At 37.5% G+C, this 24,501-nt stretch overlaps 2 protein-coding genes across 3 annotated transcripts; both read left to right on the top strand.

The window, feature by feature from the left end:
* The first annotated feature begins 591 nt into the window (after positions 1-591).
* LOC132114421 (piwi-like protein 1) lies at positions 592-9,891 on the top strand. 2 transcript variants are annotated; one of them, XM_059522509.1, is made up of 20 exons: positions 592-698; positions 780-891; positions 993-1,121; positions 2,994-3,208; positions 3,314-3,435; positions 3,517-3,597; positions 3,683-3,880; positions 4,475-4,583; positions 4,655-4,781; positions 5,450-5,567; positions 5,954-6,068; positions 6,147-6,334; positions 6,414-6,486; positions 6,565-6,765; positions 6,852-6,955; positions 7,161-7,231; positions 7,607-7,760; positions 7,846-7,971; positions 8,800-8,947; positions 9,059-9,891. In XM_059522509.1, exons 1-20 carry the CDS (start codon positions 630-632, stop codon positions 9,173-9,175), a joined length of 2,577 nt encoding a protein of 858 aa, XP_059378492.1. In that variant the 5' UTR covers positions 592-629; the 3' UTR covers positions 9,176-9,891. The 2 variants fall into 2 exon arrangements, with proteins under 2 accessions (XP_059378492.1, XP_059378491.1); XM_059522508.1 differs by having other exon boundaries at positions 2,994-3,435.
* A 6,404-nt stretch (positions 9,892-16,295) lies between these two features.
* On the top strand, positions 16,296-23,191 carry LOC132114420 (piwi-like protein 1). The gene is made up of 17 exons (XM_059522507.1): positions 16,296-16,508; positions 16,614-16,735; positions 16,817-16,897; positions 16,983-17,180; positions 17,775-17,883; positions 17,955-18,081; positions 18,750-18,867; positions 19,254-19,368; positions 19,447-19,634; positions 19,714-19,786; positions 19,865-20,065; positions 20,152-20,255; positions 20,461-20,531; positions 20,907-21,060; positions 21,146-21,271; positions 22,100-22,247; positions 22,359-23,191. Exons 1-17 carry the CDS (start codon positions 16,332-16,334, stop codon positions 22,473-22,475), a joined length of 2,229 nt encoding a protein of 742 aa, XP_059378490.1. The 5' UTR covers positions 16,296-16,331; the 3' UTR covers positions 22,476-23,191.
* Positions 23,192-24,501: the final 1,310 nt, after the last annotated feature.

Genomic DNA, 24,501 nt, shown 5'->3' with positions numbered 1-24,501 from the left:
GATGCAGATTTACTCTCCGACAGCCCTACATTAAACATATATAACTAGCCATTTATTTGCACCTGATAGTTGTAAAATCATTTATGATGTTATAAACAATGGAAATATATTTAGGTTGGATGATTGTAGTTTAAAAATATGTCTAAAAATCCATAAAAAAATCCCCCACATAAGAGCCACCTAAAGGGGGAATTCCCCCCCATTTCCCAAAACTAAATTCAGGCCCTGATCTTAGAAATCTATTTTGTAGACATTAGCTTGTTGTTCGTGGCAAACGTTACCTCAGTTGGCCATGAAATAACTATAAAGTCGTGGTTAAAAAAATAATTTCCTCACTCTCGTGTCCTTTCAAATTTAAAAAGAAAAATTACTTTTTTCCATGGAATATTAAATATGTTAGGAAACTGTACATTGAATCAGTCTCAAAGTTGTATGGTGATGTATGCTGCCATTTTGTTAACTTATCAGAGCAGAAAAAATCACGATGAATGGGAGAAAAATTTGCAAGTGTCTTGAAAAAATGGCTATTGTGCACCAAACAATAGAATGGTTAAATAATAATATTCTATATGTTGTAACCTTTATTTGTGGACAGTACAGTTACTGACATAAACCAAAAATAAGCACCAATGACAGGAAGAGCAAGAGCAAGATCAAGAGGCAGAGGTCGCGGCCAGGAGCCTGCAGCTCCTGGAGCGGTGAGTTTATTTAGCTATATTAGATGAGAAAACTGAAACAAATATTGAAATAAACTTATTCGTTTTCCAATTCCTCTGCAGCAACCATCTGTACAACAAGAGGCTGCAAAGCCTGTTATGCCCACTCCACCTGAAGTACAGCTGGTGGGGAGAGGGAGACAGAAACCTGCTCCTGGAGCCATGTCTGAAGAAGGTAGGTGCATTAGAGCAGCAAGTGGTAATAATGATATTTTTATACTATAATATTATTGCCTCATCCCATTTCTTGCTCTCTCGCTTATTTTCTCCCTGTAGCGATGCTACAGATTTCTGCAGGCTTTCAGCAGGTAAAGATCGGGGAAAGAGGTGGACGTAGGAGAGATTTCCATGATTCTGGTGTCCACACTCGCCAGCTCATGGAACATGTGAAAGAGTCCAAAACTGGTAACACCATATTTTTATTCAGCATGACTTGTTTTTTGCTCTCTTACAAATCAAAGAGTCTGACAAAACAAAAATTCAGCATCAAATCTTCATATTAGAATGATCATCTGGCACTGAAGCCTGGAGCGATGACTAGGGCTGGGTAGCTTTTAAGTTTTTAGTCAACGACTGAATTGCATCGATACTATCGAGTACCATCTTGTCGTTCGGTACCAAATTTCGATACATAAAGGGGCTAATCTGGTCAATGTCATTAAGCAGGTAAGCATCCAACATGCTTGATGTGCCTATGTCAAGTTCTGGTGAATAGCTCTGTCGAGGCATCCAGGAAACACACTAGTTTATGCCGGTTACACTCAGAGACGTGGCTCACACATGAGGTTGTAGTGTGTGTCCAAACACCCCTAGATGTAAGGCTAAGTGGACACTAGTGCGTTTTCATATTAAAACAGCATTTAAAACGGCCACAGCTGTCCATCGCCAGTTTCTGTGCTCTACCAGTGACACCACTAGCCAACACGACAAGTGAACTCTTTCAAGCTTTGTTTTTTCCGAGCTTTGTTGTATGGTTGTGCTCTATCGATTTATTTGCAAACTACAACTGTTTAAGTTAAAGGTTTGTTGCTGATTAGAACTTGAAGTGGTTATGAGGTCTTAAAATATTTTGAAAAAGTCTAAAAAAGGTATTGAAATTAACTTCAGGATTTCTGCGTATACCCTGTAATAACTTCAGATTGCGATCTAATGAGGGGTTTGGTGATATAATATTGCTGAAATATTTTATTTTATTTGAAATATTTTATTTAGGTATCGATATCGAATTTTTTTGAATGATACCTAGCCCTTGAGATGAATAGTGGTCAACAGATATAGTTTTTTTGACAGACAATGCCGATATCTTGGAAAGCAGGGGGCCGATAGCCAATATAAAGCTAATACATTGAAAATTGAAAATCATTTTACAATGGATTAAAAAAAATAATGTGTAAAATAAACGTACTTAACATAACAAAGTATTTTTCACAAATAAATAAACATTTAATAAAAATATAATTGAAATACAAGTAAACAATGTAACCAATAGGACTCTAAGTATTCTTGGAAGTTTGTGTGCATTGGGAATCATATTTTTCAGATAAAGCCAGGGTAACCCTCATTTCACATACAGCACACAGAGAAAATGACATGAATATGACAAATTTACAAATGCATAAAGTGCAGCATAATTTGAATTCAAGAGTTTTAAGTTTAAAGCATTCAATTCAGACGCACCGACCGTCACACAGAGAACACTCGATCATGCAGGATACACATACACGCTTCACAAGATTTCAAAGCTGGATTCAACTAAGTTTGAAAGGTTTGGGAAAATAAATGTTCATTAGCCATTCAAAGATTTGTTTAAATTATATAAATGCGTATTTGCTTAATGCTGACGGCAAACACAAATGTATTATGTTTAGTTTCTTAATGTTTGCCTTTCTATTACTAATAATATAAAAGCAATCGGTATAATGCTTTTTGTATACATTAATTCCTTTGATTAACAGTTCTGTCTGATTAATAGATAGACTTCTGTCCATATAAGACAGAACTGTTAACAACGACAGTAAACACTAAGTGTAAATAAAGACTTTAAGATATGCTACAATAGGAAAGACATGCGTTAAACTTTAGTTTTTAACAATGTTACTGTTTTTATAGCAACAAATAAATGCAGCCTTGGTGAGCATTAGAGGCTTCTTTCAAACACCTTTGCAAAGCAACGTTTTCTGACCCCAAATTTTGATGGGTAGACCATGTTTACCACATCCCTGTTCTAGTGTATATAGTAGTGTGATACTAGATTTGACACACTTCCTGTAACCACAGGTGTTTCAGGCACTGCCATTGAGCTGAGGGCCAATTTCATGCGTCTGCTTTCACGGCCTCTGTGGGCTTTGTATCAGTACCATGTGGACTACAAGCCACCTATGGAGTCCCGGCGCCTACGCTCAGCTTTGCTTTTCCAGCACGAAGAGACTCTGGGCAAAGCACACACTTTTGATGGAGCCATTCTCTTCCTCCCTAACAAACTGCACAACACTGTATGTTTTCAGATCCTCAAAGTGCTCATAATTTCAGTGGCTCTTAGTGAGGCTTTGGAGCGTGGATTAGATTTGGTTGTCAGTGATAATTTGCTTTATCTCCAGGAGACAGTCCTGTGCAGTGAGACCAGAAATGGAGAGAAAGTTGAGATCACTGTTACTCTGACCAACGAGCTCCCGCCATCCTCTCCTGTATGCTTGCAGTTTTACAACATCCTCTTCAGACGGTAATCACAGATAGCACTCTGTTTGAAATAATGTTATTTATGAGGTAATTAACTTCCATTCCTGTTTATTTTGTGTTGTAGAATTCTGAGGATACTAAACATGCAGCAGATCGGGCGTCATTACTACAATCCTGATGATCCATTCAACATCCCCCAGCACAGGTTTTGAAACAAATGTGTTGTGTGACATGTACCTTCTTTTGGAAAATGATTGATTGAGTGACTGATTGTCTGTATCTGTTTGTAGGCTGACGATTTGGCCTGGATTCGTGACCACCATCCTTCAGTATGAGTCCAGCATCATGCTGTGCACCGATGTGAGCCACAAGGTTCTACGCAGTGAGACAGTCCTTGACTTCATGTACAGTCTGAGGCAGCAGTGTGGAGACCAGCGCTTCCCTGAAGCCTGCACCAAGGAGCTTGTGGGCCTGATCATTCTGACCAAGTAAGATGAGCACACATTTATACACACGCTCACTGCTGTTCAAAAGTTTGGGTTTGGTAAGATTTGTAACTGTTTTTGAAAAGTCTTTTGTGCTCACCTAAGTTTAATTAAAATATTACTGAAAAACAGTTTTTAGTTTTTTATGCATTTTAAAATAAAATGTATTTCTTTATGGCAAAGCTGAATTTTCAGCATCATTACTCCAGTCTTCAGTGTTGCATGATCCTTCAGAAATCATTCTAATAAGCTGATTTGCTCATTAAATATGTATTATAAATGTTGAAAACAATTGTGCTGCTTAATATTTTTGTGGAAACCGTGATATATTTTTTTCAGGGTTATCATTAATAGAAAGACAAAAAACTTTATTCAAATTAGGTTTTTACTGTCATTTTTGATCAGAATAAAATATATAAAACTTTCTGAATCAAAGTTTTAGTTTCTTAAAAAAAAATCTTACTGACCCCAACAATTTAAACAAGTTTTTCTTTAATGGGTTCATAACTTTAAAAGTTGTTAAATCTTTGAAAGTTGTTCTATGTATGAGAATTGTTAAGTAGCAAGTAACATTGTGTAACAAATTATTATTTCTAGGTACAATAACAAGACATACAGGATTGATGATATTGCCTGGGATCATACCCCCAACAACACATTTAAGAAGGGAGATACAGAGATCTCGTTCAAGAACTACTTCAAAACGGTAGCTTTACTATATAGGGGATTATTTTGATACTAGTTATTGTCACACTCAGTTATTTTCTCCCTCTTCAGCAATATGGTCTGGACATAACAGATGGCAACCAGGTTCTTCTGGTTAGTCATGTGAAGAGACTTGGACCCTCAGGTCGGCCTCCACCAGGACCTGCCATGCTTGTCCCAGAGTTCTGCTACCTCACAGGTAAGTCCTTTTTGAAGATCCATTAAAATGGCTTGAAGAGTCTGGTTTTCTTTCATGTGATGTATTTTTACAGTTTCTATTAAATGAAGCAGGGGTGGAACATATTAAAGGTCTCATCCTTTATTTATTTATTTTTAAATAGCCAGTATCCTGAAGTTAAGAACAACTGACAACACTGATAAACTGTCTGTGAATATGCTCATTATTTCCAGTAATATATAGAAATATAGTATGTGAAAATGAGTATGTGAAGTTAGTATGTCTGAATTCACAGTATTCATAGAACAGTAAATGGAAAGTACCTGGACCTTTTGCTTTGATTCTGAAGTGCTAATACTTTACTATCCCATGAGGCCACAGGAGTAGTATCGTGAATGGCAGTGAAATGACGACCCCATAGGTCCAGATTTAATTCATAATATAAAGAACATACTTAAGGTTTAAGTTTGTTCCTTGTTTAATCCTAATCATTATGGGATTGAAGACATAAGTTCATGATTAGCTAGTCGATGGCTGGCGGTGTATATGTTTTCAGCCTCTAGGAAATCACTGCATATAGATGAGATGATAGCTAAAAGACGGAGTACAATATGGAATAAAATTAGTTCATGTTTTGCTTTTGTAGTATAAACAAGTCTCTGATGTGCATTCATCTATTTCCTGTGAAGGTCTGACAGATAAGATGCGTGCTGATTTCAACATCATGAAGGATCTTGCCTCACACACAAGGCTGAGTCCTGAACAGAGAGAGAGCAGAATTAACCGCTTAATCTCCAACATCAACAGGTACAGATTCTACCAGCCCTTGAAGGAGTAGTTCACTACTAGAATGAAAATTATTATTTACTCACCTTACACTTGTTGCAAACAGTATGAGTTTTTCTTCTGTTGAACACAAAGGAAGATATTTTGAAAAATGTTGTTATACGAACAGTTGATGGGCACCATTGACTTCTATAGTACTATTTTTCCTGCTGTGAAAGTCAGTGGTGTCCATCAACTGTTCGTATACCAACCTTTTTCAAATATCTTCTTTTGTGTTCAGCAGAAGAAAGAAACAAGTGGTGGGTGGATAAATGTCGACAGAATTTTAATTCTGGAAGTGAAATACTTCTTTAAGCTTGGTATTAATATATCTTATCAACTCTCACATACAATCTGCTTCCCTTCAGAAATGCAGACGTGCAGAATGAACTGACTACTTGGGGTCTGAGCTTTGAGAATAGACTACTGAGTATGAATGGAAGAGTTCTGCCCTCTGAGAGGATCATACAGGGAGGCAGAGCGGTAAGAGAGATCAATTCACATCCCTGCGGGCATTCATAATGTAACAGGTTTGATTATTCTTTCATTTTCATTTCTTAGTATGAGTATAGCCCATGGACAGCTGACTGGACTAAAGAGATGAGAGGTCTTCCTCTGATTAGCTGCATGTCTCTGGACAACTGGTTGATGTTCTACACACGACGAAATGCAGACGTTGCCCAATCTCTGCTTCAAACTCTCAACAAAGTGTCTGGGCCCATGGGTATCCACATGCAGAGGGCCATCATGTGAGTTGTGTGAAATTTTGAATGTTAAAAAAAACATTCCATTTAATTTTTATGTAAATTATTATTCCTGGCCAAGCAGGATTGAGTATGAGGATCGTCAGGAATCTCTCCTGAGAGCCCTGCAACAAAATGTAGCACGTGAAACACAGATGGTGAGTCTGGCAATCACATGCATGCATAATTTGCATATCCAGATCTTCTGTTTTAAACTGCTTCTGTGCTTTTAATAGGTTGTGGTGATCTTGCCTACCAATCGAAAGGACAAGTACGACTGTGTGAAGAAGTACCTGTGTGTGGACTGTCCCACTCCTAGTCAGTGTGTGGTGTCTCGCACCATTAGCAAACCTCAAGCGCTTATGACTGTGGCCACCAAGATTGCTTTGCAGATGAACTGCAAAATGGGAGGAGAGTTGTGGAGTGTAGAAATCCCAGTACGACTCAAGTTATAGCTGTTAGAAATTCTAGCTTGCTGGCTTGTGCCAAGCGTCAGATTCCACAATGAATATTTGTTTTTCAGCTTCGGCAGCTGATGATTGTAGGCATAGATTGTTACCACGATACTGCTACTGGGAAGAGATCTATTGGAGCACTGGTGGCCAGTCTGAACCAGGGCATGTCCAGGTAAATAATAATTAGAAAATGGCACTGTTTAACTAGATACAGTTAAAGTTTGAGCTCAGCATTATGTTGGACTGGTTGGGCAATAAAACAAAAACATTGTCATGAATAATACTAGTTAATAGACTTCAGTTAATAATATTTTAGATATTCCGATTGTGTGGTTGGTCATAACTGTTGTATAATTTCGCTTTTGTTACCTTTTCAGGTGGTTCTCCAAGTGCGTCTTGCAAAACCGTGGTCAGGAGATCATTGATGCACTAAAAGGGTCATTACAAGGTGTGAAATGTTGAAAAATTTTCATTTTGGCAGTTGATCAACTTTTTACATGATCTAATAGTTAACATGATCTTAATAGTGGTTCATTTATAATAGCTTAATTTATAGTCTAACTTCAGTGTTTTACTTCTGGCTATTGTATTTAGGCTTCAGAATACATAGGTTGTGTTTGTAATTTGTAATCTAGACTATCTTGAACAAAGTGTATTAAAAATTTTTTTTTGGTCAAATGTTATTTTCTGCAACAACCCAAAATAAAAAAAAACTTATATTTTTTTTTTTTTCTCGAGGGAACGTTAGTGACACTCACCGAGTGGCCTACAAAATGATGTCTTTCCTGCAGCACTCTATACTGAAGCTATTTTGTCTTTTTAGCTGCCCTAAAGGCCTATCTGAAGTACAACAACTCTCTGCCTTCCCGGATCATTGTGTACAGAGATGGAGTTGGAGATGGCATGCTACGGAGCGTGGTGGACTACGAAGTCCCTCAGATCATGCAGTCCATCAAGACCATGGGGCAGGATTATGAGTGAGTCACACTTCATGTTGACATATTTACACTTTGGGGATGTTAAATTCCTTTGGTTGTCATCACATTTACATTTTGCGTACAGGCCCAAGCTGTCAGTAGTGGTGGTGAAAAAGCGTATCAGCTCCAGATTCTTTGCCCGGATTGATGGCAAAATTGCCAACCCTCCTCCTGGGACAGTCATTGACACTGAAGTCACTCGTCCAGAGTGGTGTGTATAGAGTCTTTTTAGCCTGATCTCTGTCCTAAAATAAGGGGTCCGGGTGAGGCCTTAAAATGTTTTGCATTCAGTTTTATTAAATTTAAGCTTATAAAAGGTCTTACAACAAAGGTATAACAAAGGTATAACATGGTATAACAAAATACTTAAATATAATTTTAAGAGGTCTAAATCTGGGGACAAAAAAAAGATACAGGTCATGATACAGTCTGATGTTATGATTAAACTTAAAAGGCTATGAGTTTAAATATGAGCGTTTTCAATATTTGCATGTTTCAAATTTAAAATGCAGTTTGCAATCAGTGCATACCATGGATTTATGTTAAATGTTTAATACTGTTGAATCAAGACAATGTTTGCTTTATTCAAAATATATAGTGCCAGTGAATTATTTCATATTTAAAAGTTCACATTATGCATAAAATCTTTTTTGCAGGTTATTTTGGTTGCATAAATTGTATCTGCCATTTGATTCAATATAAACTCGTTTATACGTTGTCATAGGAAGGAAAGATTTAGAACATTAACATGTTCAATATAGATTTTTACTAATGTCTACACACTATTTTTTTTTTTTGCCATTTCTTTAAACACATCAATTAAAATCCAATATCAATCGACCTCTAATTTGCATGTATTGATATACTAGTGCATAAATCAATTTCAAGAAATATGTATATATTGAATAAAACATGTCTTGAGGTTTTAAAAAGTCTCAGATTTAATTTCAAAAACAGGTACCTTAATATTAGCAATTTTCATTTGTAAAATAATGCAAACTGCTAACCTTTATTCTGTACTACACCTGCTTTCACTCAGGTATGATTTCTTCATAGTAAGTCAGGCTGTGCGCTTTGGTTGTGTCGCACCTACTCACTACAACGTGGTGTTCGACAGCAGCGGCCTCAAACCAGATCACATGCAGAGACTCACCTACAAACTCTGCCATATGTACTACAACTGGCAGGTAATAAACAATCTAGATCACTTCATCAGTATCACTACTGTTAATAGTCTATAATATTATGTGCTGTCTTGCATATTCTTTATGGTTGCCTTTCTTCCTTTTTATCTAAAGGGTATTGTCCGAGTGCCAGCACCATGTCAGTACGCCCACAAACTGGCCTTCCTGGTTGGACAGAGCATTCACAAGGAGCCCAACATGAACCTGGATGACTTCTTGTACTACCTGTAAAGTGATAAGTTTCAGGGTCTCAAAGAATACATGGGCCATTTTCATTAGATTATTTTCCAAGTAGATTGAGTTGTTAAGTACACTGTCAGAAGAATGTTTATGTACCTACATGTAGTGTTTTCAGAGAGAAGCAGGTATAAGTTGTTTTCTGTTTGTAAGGGGATTTCTTTAGTTTGTTCTTAGAATCTTATGTTTAGAGGCCCTGATTGTTAAAGGAATTAAGTAAACATTTATTTTCTGGTTTCCAGTATAAAATATGAATGGTTATATCTGATTAATATCTTCAGTGTTTGTGTAGTATATGCATGTACAAGTTTTTCAGACAGTTTACTACATTGATGCTTTAATGTTTATCAAAAATGTTGCAGCTCAAATACCTTTATTGTGTAAATGGAATTGTACTATTGATTATAGCATAAAGACAAAAGGAAGGAAAGTTTACACGGATCACAAACATCGGGAAGTGCGGAAGCTTAGAAAGCTGTAATTTAGGATTGTATTGATGTGTTAAAGGGATACATCAGATTTAGTGTTATTAAAGTGCACTGATATAAGAAGAATAAAGCTCAAGTTCACATGGTTGTTAATGTGCAACAATTTAGCCCATAGTGATGAAGGATTTGATAAAGCGATGGCAATAATGTACATGGACAGGTGAAAAGGGAATGCAGAATTTGAATGATTGTTATTTTGGCAATAAAGATTATTGTGGACAACCCTGTTTTCTTTTTTTTCATATGGCTAATAGCCGAAAATGAGTAGGGAATTTCCTCCATGAAGTGTTTAGTAAACGAGTAACTGCAGGTGGCGCATGAATCTGTCATTCAGTAGCATGGAAATCTTAGGACAGTATTTATCTTCCTGCACATATTAACATATTCAAAATAACTGCTTAAAATAATTTAAAGTGTTGTCCGTTGTTGACCAAGTTGAAATATATCAGTTTAATCTACATAAAGGATGAAGGAGACGGCAGCTCAATTGGTAAACTAAAATGATTTTGATTGGCCCCTTCTGAAGAGCACTGAGAAGAGTAACGTAACAGACATCACGTGAAAACGTCTTCTATGTGCTGCGTCGTCAGGACTAAAATTTAACACTTGCATAATGAGAATGAGATTCTTAATAGCCATTTAATCGAAATACAGTAAATAGTAAAGGAATATAAAATAAAACTATTGACCTGAAAACGACGTGGTGTTTCTATGTTTACTATGTTTCGTGTAGCTGCTCAGGAACAGCCGAGCTGGTGAAAGAAGGATGGCAAAACAACTCTTCATTACTGGATACCTCTTTTAAACATTTATAAACTTTTATGGATAAGTCACGAACCCCAAATGTTAATTCATGTACTTTCTCCGACATACATTAGTTTGTTACGATCTGGTCAGGACTTGCAATGGACTATGGACGCGCGCGGACAGAAAGGGACGTGAACAATCAACAAACGATAATCGATATTTCAACGACATCGTTATGAGCAGAGACAATTCATGACATGAGGAAGCGACTGGCTGTTTTGAATGGGGCAAGTGATTAATAATTCGATTAGATTTATTGTTAACAAGAGCGATAATATATTGATATAAATGTTTTAATTACAAAAATACAGAATTTTTACATAAAATAGCACATATTTGTGAGTAACGTTGTTTATAGTTTAGGTCTACTTCCTGTGCTCACATCAGTGTAATTGGTCATTATACTTGAGGCATGTGTAACTTTGTGTCTTGTTTTAGGACAGGAGAAGTGCCAGTGAAGATGGGGCTGTCCCTGAGTCGGCAAAGGAAGATGGATTCATGCAGGACTTTTTCAGAAAGGTGCATTCATTCACCTGTATGACAGATGCTCCTCTTCTGTATAAATGCTTTAAAATTCTGGCCTTAATATGAAAATCTGATCATTATTTTCTTGTTTGCTCATTATCAATAATTGTCGGATATTTTGAATCTAGTTTAGTTAGCTGTCAGGCAATATATCTGATTTTCATTTTGTTTTGTTTTTAAATACTTGTTTCATTTTGTTTAAGCTATATTTCAGTTAAAGAAAACTCTTTTAGTTTTGGTTAACAACTAACGTTACACTGAAATCTTTTGTACTTTTTAAATGAACACAAATGTAATGATAAAAAATAGTCTTAAATTTTACCACTGATATTAGGCATCACGACATTACAATGTACAGCATGACATTTATTTTTAGACAATACGTCATGGGGGTTGCTGATATTGTCTAAAAATAACTGTTCTTCTTTTTTCCCATGCACCTTGTTGATTGTGTGAAGTTGCACCAGAACAATTACACCACATGACATTTATAAAAGAGAAATTTCATAACAAATAAAGGTTGTAACATACATCCATAGTAGTTCACATTATGGTAGTTAGTAGTTAGCACATTTGAGTACAACCGTTTAAAGAATACTATGTTTCTGAACTTTGCTTTGCTTTATTTCAGGTGGAGGAAGTCAGAGGTGTCATTGATACGATCTCCTCCCTAGTTAATGAGGTGAAGAAAATATATAATGTGATCTTTCAGCCCCCATCCCTGATGAGAGTAAGTCACCATTAACCAAAGACTGTGAAATATGAGTAACAAGGTGGTGAAGGTTAGCAGGTTGAAGTGGTTTATGAACTATCACCATTGAGCCTGTATGTAGGATTGTCACCGAGTGCTTGAATTAGGTATTGCAGTCCAAATTCAAGATACTGGAGAGGTTTTTTTTCACCAGGGCTCTCCTCCTCAGACTTGATACACACAGGTTGCCAGATTGATGAAACAAACAGGAACGAGCGCACTTGATGATGAATGAAATGAAATAAAATAGGCTGTGTTTTCCGTAAACTGGCACTGGGCAGGTTTCACAGACATTCTGGCCCAGAACTCCATTTTCAAAGGAGAATAACTGTAGCATTGTTTTTCTGATAAACAAGTATGTTAACTTAACATGTTTCTTAAATATCTGCAAACATATGGTATTTTTATGCTTAAAGAGTATCTAAACCCTAAACCAACCAGTTGATGGTAGCCATTGACTTTGACAGAAATAAAATACTATGGGAGTCAATGGCTATCATCAACTGTTTGATTACCAGTGTTCTTTAAAAGAAAGAAATTCATGGAGGTTGAAACATCCTGAAAGTGAGCAAATAATGACGGGATTTTCATTTCTGTGCGAATTATACCTTTAGGTCTTATAAAAATAAAAAAAAATTAACCAGTGTTAAGGCTGGTTTTAGCCACACTTCACCTTCTTAACTTTATGATTGTGTTAAAATGACACCAAAGACAGTTTATAAATCTTGTTATTTGAAAATTTGTCCAAATTACTCATTTAATTTTAGCTTTCAACCACTTTGTTTTATTACATAATGGATGACAATGGCTTTGCGTCATTCTCCTGTTGTCTCTGACTGAGCGCACATTCAAACTCTCTGTCAGTCATTTATATCCACACAAAAAAAAACAACTGATACTCATGGTTTAGTCCAGAACAAAGGAACGGTTTTATAACTCTGCCCAGAAGCACATAGCCTTATAACAGCACAAGACCATGGCATTCCTCTGCCAGAAATATCACATCGCATTACTCTATACCAGTACACCCAGGAACCAGGAAAACTGCTTTAGGGAAAACATTTTTCACATGCATTGCACACGCACCCACCATTTTACTTGGAAACATTTGTAATATCTAGTGTTCATGGCGATTGTGAATGATGGTGTCTACCCATATTGCCTATATGTGTAGAAAATCATTCAAATGAATAAGAAAATGAGACCACAAAAAAGTTCCCATTGGGAGTCAAGCTTGGGCATGCAAGGGATTGTAGTTTTGCCATCACATTCTTAATTTTCAGTGAGTGTGTTGGGCTAGTTTTACTGTTACTTGCAAGGCATGCATAGGACCTGCAGGCAGGAATGTGAGATTGAGGTAAAGACATCTGTGAGGGTGTGAGTGTTTCTGCAGCAAACTATATTCTAATTTTTCTTCTACACAGAAGTGTACTATTTCTTTGTGATATATGTTCATTGTATCCTCAAGTTGATAGTAGATATTTCTCCTTTTTTAGAGTCAGCACGACCTTCTGTAGTTGCTTTTCTTCTGTATACCTGCCTGCATTTTATATTTTCACATATAACGAACCACAGTATTTCTCCAACATGACACATCGTAATGCAAAAGTGCTTTACAGGGGCACAATTGTTTTGGAATGGGTATCTCTGAAAAAAGAAAAAAAATATAAAATTTTGATTAACATTCTGATTTTTAGTTTAGCACGTCTGAGTTGCATAATCAGGCCCCGAAACATCAGGAAGAAGTCTTTATGTAATTTAATCTGTGTAATGATTTAAAACTTCCTAGTCATCGGCAAGAAGGAGGCGGGAACCGGCGGACACTCAAATAACATTTTAATAATACAAAATAAACACAAAACAGCACACCAGCCCCTCACGGACGACTGGTGCGCTCAAATAAAAACCAAAACACAACTAAAAGCCCAGGCCTGGTCCTCTCTCGTCCTTCACTGTCATCGCTCCAGTTTCATATCCTTCCATCTCCTCCGTGGGCCTCGAGACCGATGGGTCGAACAGGTGTAGCTCATCTCCAATCACTCCACCGGCCTCGCTCCCACGTCCCTCGGCCCCACCCCACTCGTCACATACCCCCATTGCCCCTCGCAGGCCGGGGGGTACTCCTGAGACTGCGCTCTACTCCCCACCCCCCCACCCCCGCTCACGGGGACCTGCGGGAACCTGGAGGTAGGACAGACGAGGCGAGAGAAACGGAGATGGAAGGAGGAGCGACAGAGACGAGAGAGGGGAGAGAGAGAAAAAAAAAAACAATCCGGTTCCCAGACGCACTGCTGCTCGGCCCTCCACCAGCTGGGTGATCTCCTCCGCGGTGCCTGGCGGTGGCACTGGACGGCCCTCGGCGGACGGCACGACACTCCTCCGCCGCCCGGTGGACGGCGACGGCTCCTCCTGTTTTGGGCAGTCGGCAGGAGTCCCCTGTTCCCTGCTCCTCCGGATTCCTTCACAGAGGCAGCAGGCTCCGGCCCCCTGGTGAATGGCGCCAACTCCTCCGCTCCCTCACGGACGGCAGCCATCCCTCCACATCACGGGCGGCCGGCAGCGAGCTCGCCCGTCCCTGGCAACTCGCTCCAGTCCACCGCCTCGAGCGTCCATGGCGGCATCCTCCTAGCCTGCTCGATGGCACCGCTGATTCACCACAGCGGCGAGGGATCTTCAGCAGCGCGTCCCTCCCTCTCCCAGGCTTCGGCACCACTGTAATGATTTAAAACTTCCTAGTCATCGGCAAGAAGGAGGCGGGAACCGGCGGACACTCAAATAACATTTTAATAATACAAAATAAACACAAAACAGCGCACCAGCCCCTCACGGACGACTGGTGTGCTCAAATAATAACCAAAACACAACTAAAATCCCAGGCCTGGTCCTCTCTCGTCCTTCACTGTCGTCGCTCCAGTTTTATATCCTTCCATCTCCTCCGTGGGCCTGCTTGATGTGCCTATGTCAAGTTCTGGTGAATAGCTCTGTCGAGGCATCCAGGAAACACACTAGTTTATGCCGGTTACACTCAGAGACGTGGCTCACACATGAGGTTGTAGTGTGTGTCCAAACACCCCTAGATGTAAGGCTAAGTGGACACTAGTGCGTTTTCATATTAAAACAGCATTTAAAACGGCCACAGCTGTCCATCGCCAGTTTCTGTGCTCTACCAGTGACACCACTAGCCAACACGACAAGTGAACTCTTTCAAGCTTTGTTTTTTCCGAGCTTTGTTGTATGGTTGTGCTCTATCGATTTATTTGCAAACTACAACTGTTTAAGTTAAAGGTTTGTTGCTGATTAGAACTTGAAGTGGTTATGAGGTCTTAAAATATTTTGAAAAAGTCTAAAAAAGGTATTGAAATTAACTTCAGGATTTCTGCGTATACCCTGTAATAACTTCAGATTGCGATCTAATGAGGGGTTTGGTGATATAATATTGCTGAAATATTTTATTTTATTTGAAATATTTTATTTAGGTATCGATATCGAATTTTTTTGAATGATACCTAGCCCTTGAGATGAATAGTGGTCAACAGATATAGTTTTTTTGACAGACAATGCCGATATCTTGGAAAGCAGGGGGCCGATAGCCAATATAAAGCTAATACATTGAAAATTGAAAATCATTTTACAATGGATTAAAAAAAATAATGTGTAAAATAAACGTACTTAACATAACAAAGTATTTTTCACAAATAAATAAACATTTAATAAAAATATAATTGAAATACAAGTAAACAATGTAACCAATAGGACTCTAAGTATTCTTGGAAGTTTGTGTGCATTGGGAATCATATTTTTCAGATAAAGCCAGGGTAACCCTCATTTCACATACAGCACACAGAGAAAATGACATGAATATGACAAATTTACAAATGCATAAAGTGCAGCATAATTTGAATTCAAGAGTTTTAAGTTTAAAGCATTCAATTCAGACGCACCGACCGTCACACAGAGAACACTCGATCATGCAGGATACACATACACGCTTCACAAGATTTCAAAGCTGGATTCAACTAAGTTTGAAAGGTTTGGGAAAATAAATGTTCATTAGCCATTCAAAGATTTGTTTAAATTATATAAATGCGTATTTGCTTAATGCTGACGGCAAACACAAATGTATTATGTTTAGTTTCTTAATGTTTGCCTTTCTATTACTAATAATATAAAAGCAATCGGTATAATGCTTTTTGTATACATTAATTCCTTTGATTAACAGTTCTGTCTGATTAATAGATAGACTTCTGTCCATATAAGACAGAACTGTTAACAACGACAGTAAACACTAAGTGTAAATAAAGACTTTAAGATATGCTACAATAGGAAAGACATGCGTTAAACTTTAGTTTTTAACAATGTTACTGTTTTTATAGCAACAAATAAATGCAGCCTTGGTGAGCATTAGAGGCTTCTTTCAAACACCTTTGCAAAGCAACGTTTTCTGACCCCAAATTTTGATGGGTAGACCATGTTTACCACATCCCTGTTCTAGTGTATATAGTAGTGTGATACTAGATTTGACACACTTCCTGTAACCACAGGTGTTTCAGGCACTGCCATTGAGCTGAGGGCCAATTTCATGCGTCTGCTTTCACGGCCTCTGTGGGCTTTGTATCAGTACCATGTGGACTACAAGCCACCTATGGAGTCCCGGCGCCTACGCTCAGCTTTGCTTTTCCAGCACGAAGAGACTCTGGGCAAAGCACACACTTTTGATGGAGCCATTCTCTTCCTCCCTAACAAACTGCACAACACTGTATGTTTTCAGATCCTCAAAGTGCTCATAATTTCAGTGGCTCTTAGTGAGGCTTTGGAGCGTGGATTAGATTTGGTTGTCAGTGATAATTTGCTTTATCTCCAGGAGACAGTCCTGTGCAGTGAGACCAGAAATGGAGAGAAAGTTGAGATCACTGTTACTCTGACCAACGAGCTCCCGCCATCCTCTCCTGTATGCTTGCAGTTTTACAACATCCTCTTCAGACGGTAATCACAGATAGCACTCTGTTTGAAATAATGTTATTTATGAGGTAATTAACTTCCATTCCTGTTTATTTTGTGTTGTAGAATTCTGAGGATACTAAACATGCAGCAGATCGGGCGTCATTACTACAATCCTGATGATCCATTCAACATCCCCCAGCACAGGTTTTGAAACAAATGTGTTGTGTGACATGTACCTTCTTTTGGAAAATGATTGATTGAGTGACTGATTGTCTGTATCTGTTTGTAGGCTGACGATTTGGCCTGGATTCGTGACCACCATCCTTCAGTATGAGTCCAGCATCATGCTGTGCACCGATGTGAGCCACAAGGTTCTACGCAGTGAGACAGTCCTTGACTTCATGTACAGTCTGAGGCAGCAGTGTGGAGACCAGCGCTTCCCTGAAGCCTGCACCAAGGAGCTTGTGGGCCTGATCATTCTGACCAAGTAAGATGAGCACACATTTATACACACGCTCACTGCTGTTCAAAAGTTTGGGTTTGGTAAGATTTGTAACTGTTTTTGAAAAGTCTTTTGTGCTCACCTAAGTTTAATTAAAATATTACTGAAAAACAGTTTTTAGTTTTTTATGCATTTTAAAATAAAATGTATTTCTTTATGGCAAAGCTGAATTTTCAGCATCATTACTCCAGTCTTCAGTGTTGCATGATCCTTCAGAAATCATTCTAATAAGCTGATTTGCTCATTAAATATGTATTATAAATGTTGAAAACAATTGTGCTGCTTAATATTTTTGTGGAAACCGTGATATATTTTTTTCAGGGTTATCATTAATAGAAAGACAAAAAACTTTATTCAAATTAGGTTTTTACTGTCATTTTTGATCAGAATAAAATATATAAAACTTTCTGAATCAAAGTTTTAGTTTCTTAAAAAAAAATCTTACTGACCCCAACAATTTAAACAAGTTTTTCTTTAATGGGTTCATAACTTTAAAAGTTGTTAAATCTTTGAAAGTTGTTCTATGTATGAGAATTGTTAAGTAGCAAGTAACATTGTGTAACAAATTATTATTTCTAGGTACAATAACAAGACATACAGGATTGATGATATTGCCTGGGATCATACCCCCAACAACACATTTAAGAAGGGAGATACAGAGATCTCGTTCAAGAACTACTTCAAAACGGTAGCTTTACTATATAGGGGATTATTTTGATACTAGTTATTGTCACACTCAGTTATTTTCTCCCTCTTCAGCAATATGGTCTGGACATAACAGATGGCAACCAGGTTCTTCTGGTTAGTCATGTGAAGAGACTTGGACCCTCAGGTCGGCCTCCACCAGGACCTGCCATGCTTGTCCCAGAGTTCTGCTACCTCACAGGTAAGTCCTTTTTGAAGATCCATTAAAATGGCTTGAAGAGTCTGGTTTTCTTTCATGTGATGTATTTTTACAGTTTCTATTAAATGAAGCAGGGGTGGAACATATTAAAGGTCTCATCCTTTATTTATTTATTTTTAAATAGCCAGTATCCTGAAGTTAAGAACAACTGACAACACTGATAAACTGTCTGTGAATATGCTCATTATTTCCAGTAATATATAGAAATATAGTATGTGAAAATGAGTATGTGAAGTTAGTATGTCTGAATTCACAGTATTCATAGAACAGTAAATGGAAAGTACCTGGACCTTTTGCTTTGATTCTGAAGTGCTAATACTTTACTATCCCATGAGGCCACAGGAGTAGTATCGTGAATGGCAGTGAAATGACGACCCCATAGGTCCAGATTTAATTCATAATATAAAGAACATACTTAAGGTTTAAGTTTGTTCCTTGTTTAATCCTAATCATTATGGGATTGAAGACATAAGTTCATGATTAGCTAGTCGATGGCTGGCGGTGTATATGTTTTCAGCCTCTAGGAAATCACTGCATATAGATGAGATGATAGCTAAAAGACGGAGTACAATATGGAATAAAATTAGTTCATGTTTTGCTTTTGTAGTATAAACAAGTCTCTGATGTGCATTCATCTATTTCCTGTGAAGGTCTGACAGATAAGATGCGTGCTGATTTCAACATCATGAAGGATCTTGCCTCACACACAAGGCTGAGTCCTGAACAGAGAGAGAGCAGAATTAACCGCTTAATCTCCAACATCAACAGGTACAGATTCTACCAGCCCTTGAAGGAGTAGTTCACTACTAGAATGAAAATTATTATTTACTCACCTTACACTTGTTGCAAACAGTATGAGTTTTTCTTCTGTTGAACACAAAGGAAGATATTTTGAAAAATGTTGTTATACGAACAGTTGATGGGCACCATTGACTTCTATAGTACTATTTTTCCTGCTGTGAAAGTCAGTGGTGTCCATCAACTGTTCGTATACCAACCTTTTTCAAATATCTTCTTTTGTGTTCAGCAGAAGAAAGAAACAAGTGGTGGGTGGATAAATGTCGACAGAATTTTAATTCTGGAAGTGAAATACTTCTTTAAGCTTGGTATTAATATATCTTATCAACTCTCACATACAATCTGCTTCCCTTCAGAAATGCAGACGTGCAGAATGAACTGACTACTTGGGGTCTGAGCTTTGAGAATAGACTACTGAGTATGAATGGAAGAGTTCTGCCCTCTGAGAGGATCATACAGGGAGGCAGAGCGGTAAGAGAGATCAATTCACATCCCTGCGGGCATTCATAATGTAACAGGTTTGATTATTCTTTCATTTTCATTTCTTAGTATGAGTATAGCCCATGGACAGCTGACTGGACTAAAGAGATGAGAGGTCTTCCTCTGATTAGCTGCATGTCTCTGGACAACTGGTTGATGTTCTACACACGACGAAATGCAGACGTTGCCCAATCTCTGCTTCAAACTCTCAACAAAGTGTCTGGGCCCATGGGTATCCACATGCAGAGGGCCATCATGTGAGTTGTGTGAAATTTTGAATGTTAAAAAAAACATTCCATTTAATTTTTATGTAAATTATTATTCCTGGCCAAGCAGGATTGAGTATGAGGATCGTCAGGAATCTCTCCTGAGAGCCCTGCAACAAAATGTAGCACGTGAAACACAGATGGTGAGTCTGGCAATCACATGCATGCATAATTTGCATATCCAGATCTTCTGTTTTAAACTGCTTCTGTGCTTTTAATAGGTTGTGGTGATCTTGCCTACCAATCGAAAGGACAAGTACGACTGTGTGAAGAAGTACCTGTGTGTGGACTGTCCCACTCCTAGTCAGTGTGTGGTGTCTCGCACCATTAGCAAACCTCAAGCGCTTATGACTGTGGCCACCAAGATTGCTTTGCAGATGAACTGCAAAATGGGAGGAGAGTTGTGGAGTGTAGAAATCCCAGTACGACTCAAGTTATAGCTGTTAGAAATTCTAGCTTGCTGGCTTGTGCCAAGCGTCAGATTCCACAATGAATATTTGTTTTTCAGCTTCGGCAGCTGATGATTGTAGGCATAGATTGTTACCACGATACTGCTACTGGGAAGAGATCTATTGGAGCACTGGTGGCCAGTCTGAACCAGGGCATGTCCAGGTAAATAATAATTAGAAAATGGCACTGTTTAACTAGATACAGTTAAAGTTTGAGCTCAGCATTATGTTGGACTGGTTGGGCAATAAAACAAAAACATTGTCATGAATAATACTAGTTAATAGACTTCAGTTAATAATATTTTAGATATTCCGATTGTGTGGTTGGTCATAACTGTTGTATAATTTCGCTTTTGTTACCTTTTCAGGTGGTTCTCCAAGTGCGTCTTGCAAAACCGTGGTCAGGAGATCATTGATGCACTAAAAGGGTCATTACAAGGTGTGAAATGTTGAAAAATTTTCATTTTGGCAGTTGATCAACTTTTTACATGATCTAATAGTTAACATGATCTTAATAGTGGTTCATTTATAATAGCTTAATTTATAGTCTAACTTCAGTGTTTTACTTCTGGCTATTGTATTTAGGCTTCAGAATACATAGGTTGTGTTTGTAATTTGTAATCTAGACTATCTTGAACAAAGTGTATTAAAAATTTTTTTTTGGTCAAATGTTATTTTCTGCAACAACCCAAAATAAAAAAAAACTTATATTTTTTTTTTTTTCTCGAGGGAACGTTAGTGACACTCACCGAGTGGCCTACAAAATGATGTCTTTCCTGCAGCACTCTATACTGAAGCTATTTTGTCTTTTTAGCTGCCCTAAAGGCCTATCTGAAGTACAACAACTCTCTGCCTTCCCGGATCATTGTGTACAGAGATGGAGTTGGAGATGGCATGCTACGGAGCGTGGTGGACTACGAAGTCCCTCAGATCATGCAGTCCATCAAGACCATGGGGCAGGATTATGAGTGAGTCACACTTCATGTTGACATATTTACACTTTGGGGATGTTAAATTCCTTTGGTTGTCATCACATTTACATTTTGCGTACAGGCCCAAGCTGTCAGTAGTGGTGGTGAAAAAGCGTATCAGCTCCAGATTCTTTGCCCGGATTGATGGCAAAATTGCCAACCCTCCTCCTGGGACAGTCATTGACACTGAAGTCACTCGTCCAGAGTGGTGTGTATAGAGTCTTTTTAGCCTGATCTCTGTCCTAAAATAAGGGGTCCGGGTGAGGCCTTAAAATGTTTTGCATTCAGTTTTATTAAATTTAAGCTTATAAAAGGTCTTACAACAAAGGTATAACAAAGGTATAACATGGTATAACAAAATACTTAAATATAATTTTAAGAGGTCTAAATCTGGGGACAAAAAAAAGATACAGGTCATGATACAGTCTGATGTTATGATTAAACTTAAAAGGCTATGAGTTTAAATATGAGCGTTTTCAATATTTGCATGTTTCAAATTTAAAATGCAGTTTGCAATCAGTGCATACCATGGATTTATGTTAAATGTTTAATACTGTTGAATCAAGACAATGTTTGCTTTATTCAAAATATATAGTGCCAGTGAATTATTTCATATTTAAAAGTTCACATTATGCATAAAATCTTTTTTGCAGGTTATTTTGGTTGCATAAATTGTATCTGCCATTTGATTCAATATAAACTCGTTTATACGTTGTCATAGGAAGGAAAGATTTAGAACATTAACATGTTCAATATAGATTTTTACTAATGTCTACACACTATTTTTTTTTTTTGCCATTTCTTTAAACACATCAATTAAAATCCAATATCAATCGACCTCTAATTTGCATGTATTGATATACTAGTGCATAAATCAATTTCAAGAAATATGTATATATTGAATAAAACATGTCTTGAGGTTTTAAAAAGTCTCAGATTTAATTTCAAAAACAGGTACCTTAATATTAGCAATTTTCATTTGTAAAATAATGCAAACTGCTAACCTTTATTCTGTACTACACCTGCTTTCACTCAGGTATGATTTCTTCATAGTAAGTCAGGCTGTGCGCTTTGGTTGTGTCGCACCTACTCACTACAACGTGGTGTTCGACAGCAGCGGCCTCAAACCAGATCACATGCAGAGACTCACCTACAAACTCTGCCATATGTACTACAACTGGCAGGTAATAAACAATCTAGATCACTTCATCAGTATCACTACTGTTAATAGTCTATAATATTATGTGCTGTCTTGCATATTCTTTATGGTTGCCTTTCTTCCTTTTTATCTAAAGGGTATTGTCCGAGTGCCAGCACCATGTCAGTACGCCCACAAACTGGCCTTCCTGGTTGGACAGAGCATTCACAAGGAGCCCAACATGAACCTGGATGACTTCTTGTACTACCTGTAAAGTGATAAGTTTCAGGGTCTCAAAGAATACATGGGCCATTTTCATTAGATTATTTTCCAAGTAGATTGAGTTGTTAAGTACACTGTCAGAAGAATGTTTATGTACCTACATGTAGTGTTTTCAGAGAGAAGCAGGTATAAGTTGTTTTCTGTTTGTAAGGGGATTTCTTTAGTTTGTTCTTAGAATCTTATGTTTAGAGGCCCTGATTGTTAAAGGAATTAAGTAAACATTTATTTTCTGGTTTCCAGTATAAAATATGAATGGTTATATCTGATTAATATCTTCAGTGTTTGTGTAGTATATGCATGTACAAGTTTTTCAGACAGTTTACTACATTGATGCTTTAATGTTTATCAAAAATGTTGCAGCTCAAATACCTTTATTGTGTAAATGGAATTGTACTATTGATTATAGCATAAAGACAAAAGGAAGGAAAGTTTACACGGATCACAAACATCGGGAAGTGCGGAAGCTTAGAAAGCTGTAATTTAGGATTGTATTGATGTGTTAAAGGGATACATCAGATTTAGTGTTATTAAAGTGCACTGATATAAGAAGAATAAAGCTCAAGTTCACATGGTTGTTAATGTGCAACAATTTAGCCCATAGTGATGAAGGATTTGATAAAGCGATGGCAATAATGTACATGGACAGGTGAAAAGGGAATGCAGAATTTGAATGATTGTTATTTTGGCAATAAAGATTATTGTGGACAACCCTGTTTTCTTTTTTTTCATATGGCTAATAGCCGAAAATGAGTAGGGAATTTCCTCCATGAAGTGTTTAGTAAACGAGTAACTGCAGGTGGCGCATGAATCTGTCATTCAGTAGCATGGAAATCTTAGGACAGTATTTATCTTCCTGCACATATTAACATATTCAAAATAACTGCTTAAAATAATTTAAAGTGTTGTCCGTTGTTGACCAAGTTGAAATATATCAGTTTAATCTACATAAAGGATGAAGGAGACGGCAGCTCAATTGGTAAACTAAAATGATTTTGATTGGCCCCTTCTGAAGAGCACTGAGAAGAGTAACGTAACAGACATCACGTGAAAACGTCTTCTATGTGCTGCGTCGTCAGGACTAAAATTTAACACTTGCATAATGAGAATGAGATTCTTAATAGCCATTTAATCGAAATACAGTAAATAGTAAAGGAATATAAAATAAAACTATTGACCTGAAAACGACGTGGTGTTTCTATGTTTACTATGTTTCGTGTAGCTGCTCAGGAACAGCCGAGCTGGTGAAAGAAGGATGGCAAAACAACTCTTCATTACTGGATACCTCTTTTAAACATTTATAAACTTTTATGGATAAGTCACGAACCCCAAATGTTAATTCATGTACTTTCTCCGACATACATTAGTTTGTTACGATCTGGTCAGGACTTGCAATGGACTATGGACGCGCGCGGACAGAAAGGGACGTGAACAATCAACAAACGATAATCGATATTTCAACGACATCGTTATGAGCAGAGACAATTCATGACATGAGGAAGCGACTGGCTGTTTTGAATGGGGCAAGTGATTAATAATTCGATTAGATTTATTGTTAACAAGAGCGATAATATATTGATATAAATGTTTTAATTACAAAAATACAGAATTTTTACATAAAATAGCACATATTTGTGAGTAACGTTGTTTATAGTTTAGGTCTACTTCCTGTGCTCACATCAGTGTAATTGGTCATTATACTTGAGGCATGTGTAACTTTGTGTCTTGTTTTAGGACAGGAGAAGTGCCAGTGAAGATGGGGCTGTCCCTGAGTCGGCAAAGGAAGATGGATTCATGCAGGACTTTTTCAGAAAGGTGCATTCATTCACCTGTATGACAGATGCTCCTCTTCTGTATAAATGCTTTAAAATTCTGGCCTTAATATGAAAATCTGATCATTATTTTCTTGTTTGCTCATTATCAATAATTGTCGGATATTTTGAATCTAGTTTAGTTAGCTGTCAGGCAATATATCTGATTTTCATTTTGTTTTGTTTTTAAATACTTGTTTCATTTTGTTT

The sequence above is a fragment of the Carassius carassius genome, chromosome 34 (genome assembly GCF_963082965.1).
Source record: "Carassius carassius chromosome 34, fCarCar2.1, whole genome shotgun sequence".
Lineage (NCBI taxonomy): Eukaryota > Metazoa > Chordata > Actinopteri > Cypriniformes > Cyprinidae > Carassius > Carassius carassius.
The sequence above is the reverse complement of the archived record's forward strand: the minus strand, read 5'-3'. Positions and strand labels throughout refer to the sequence as shown.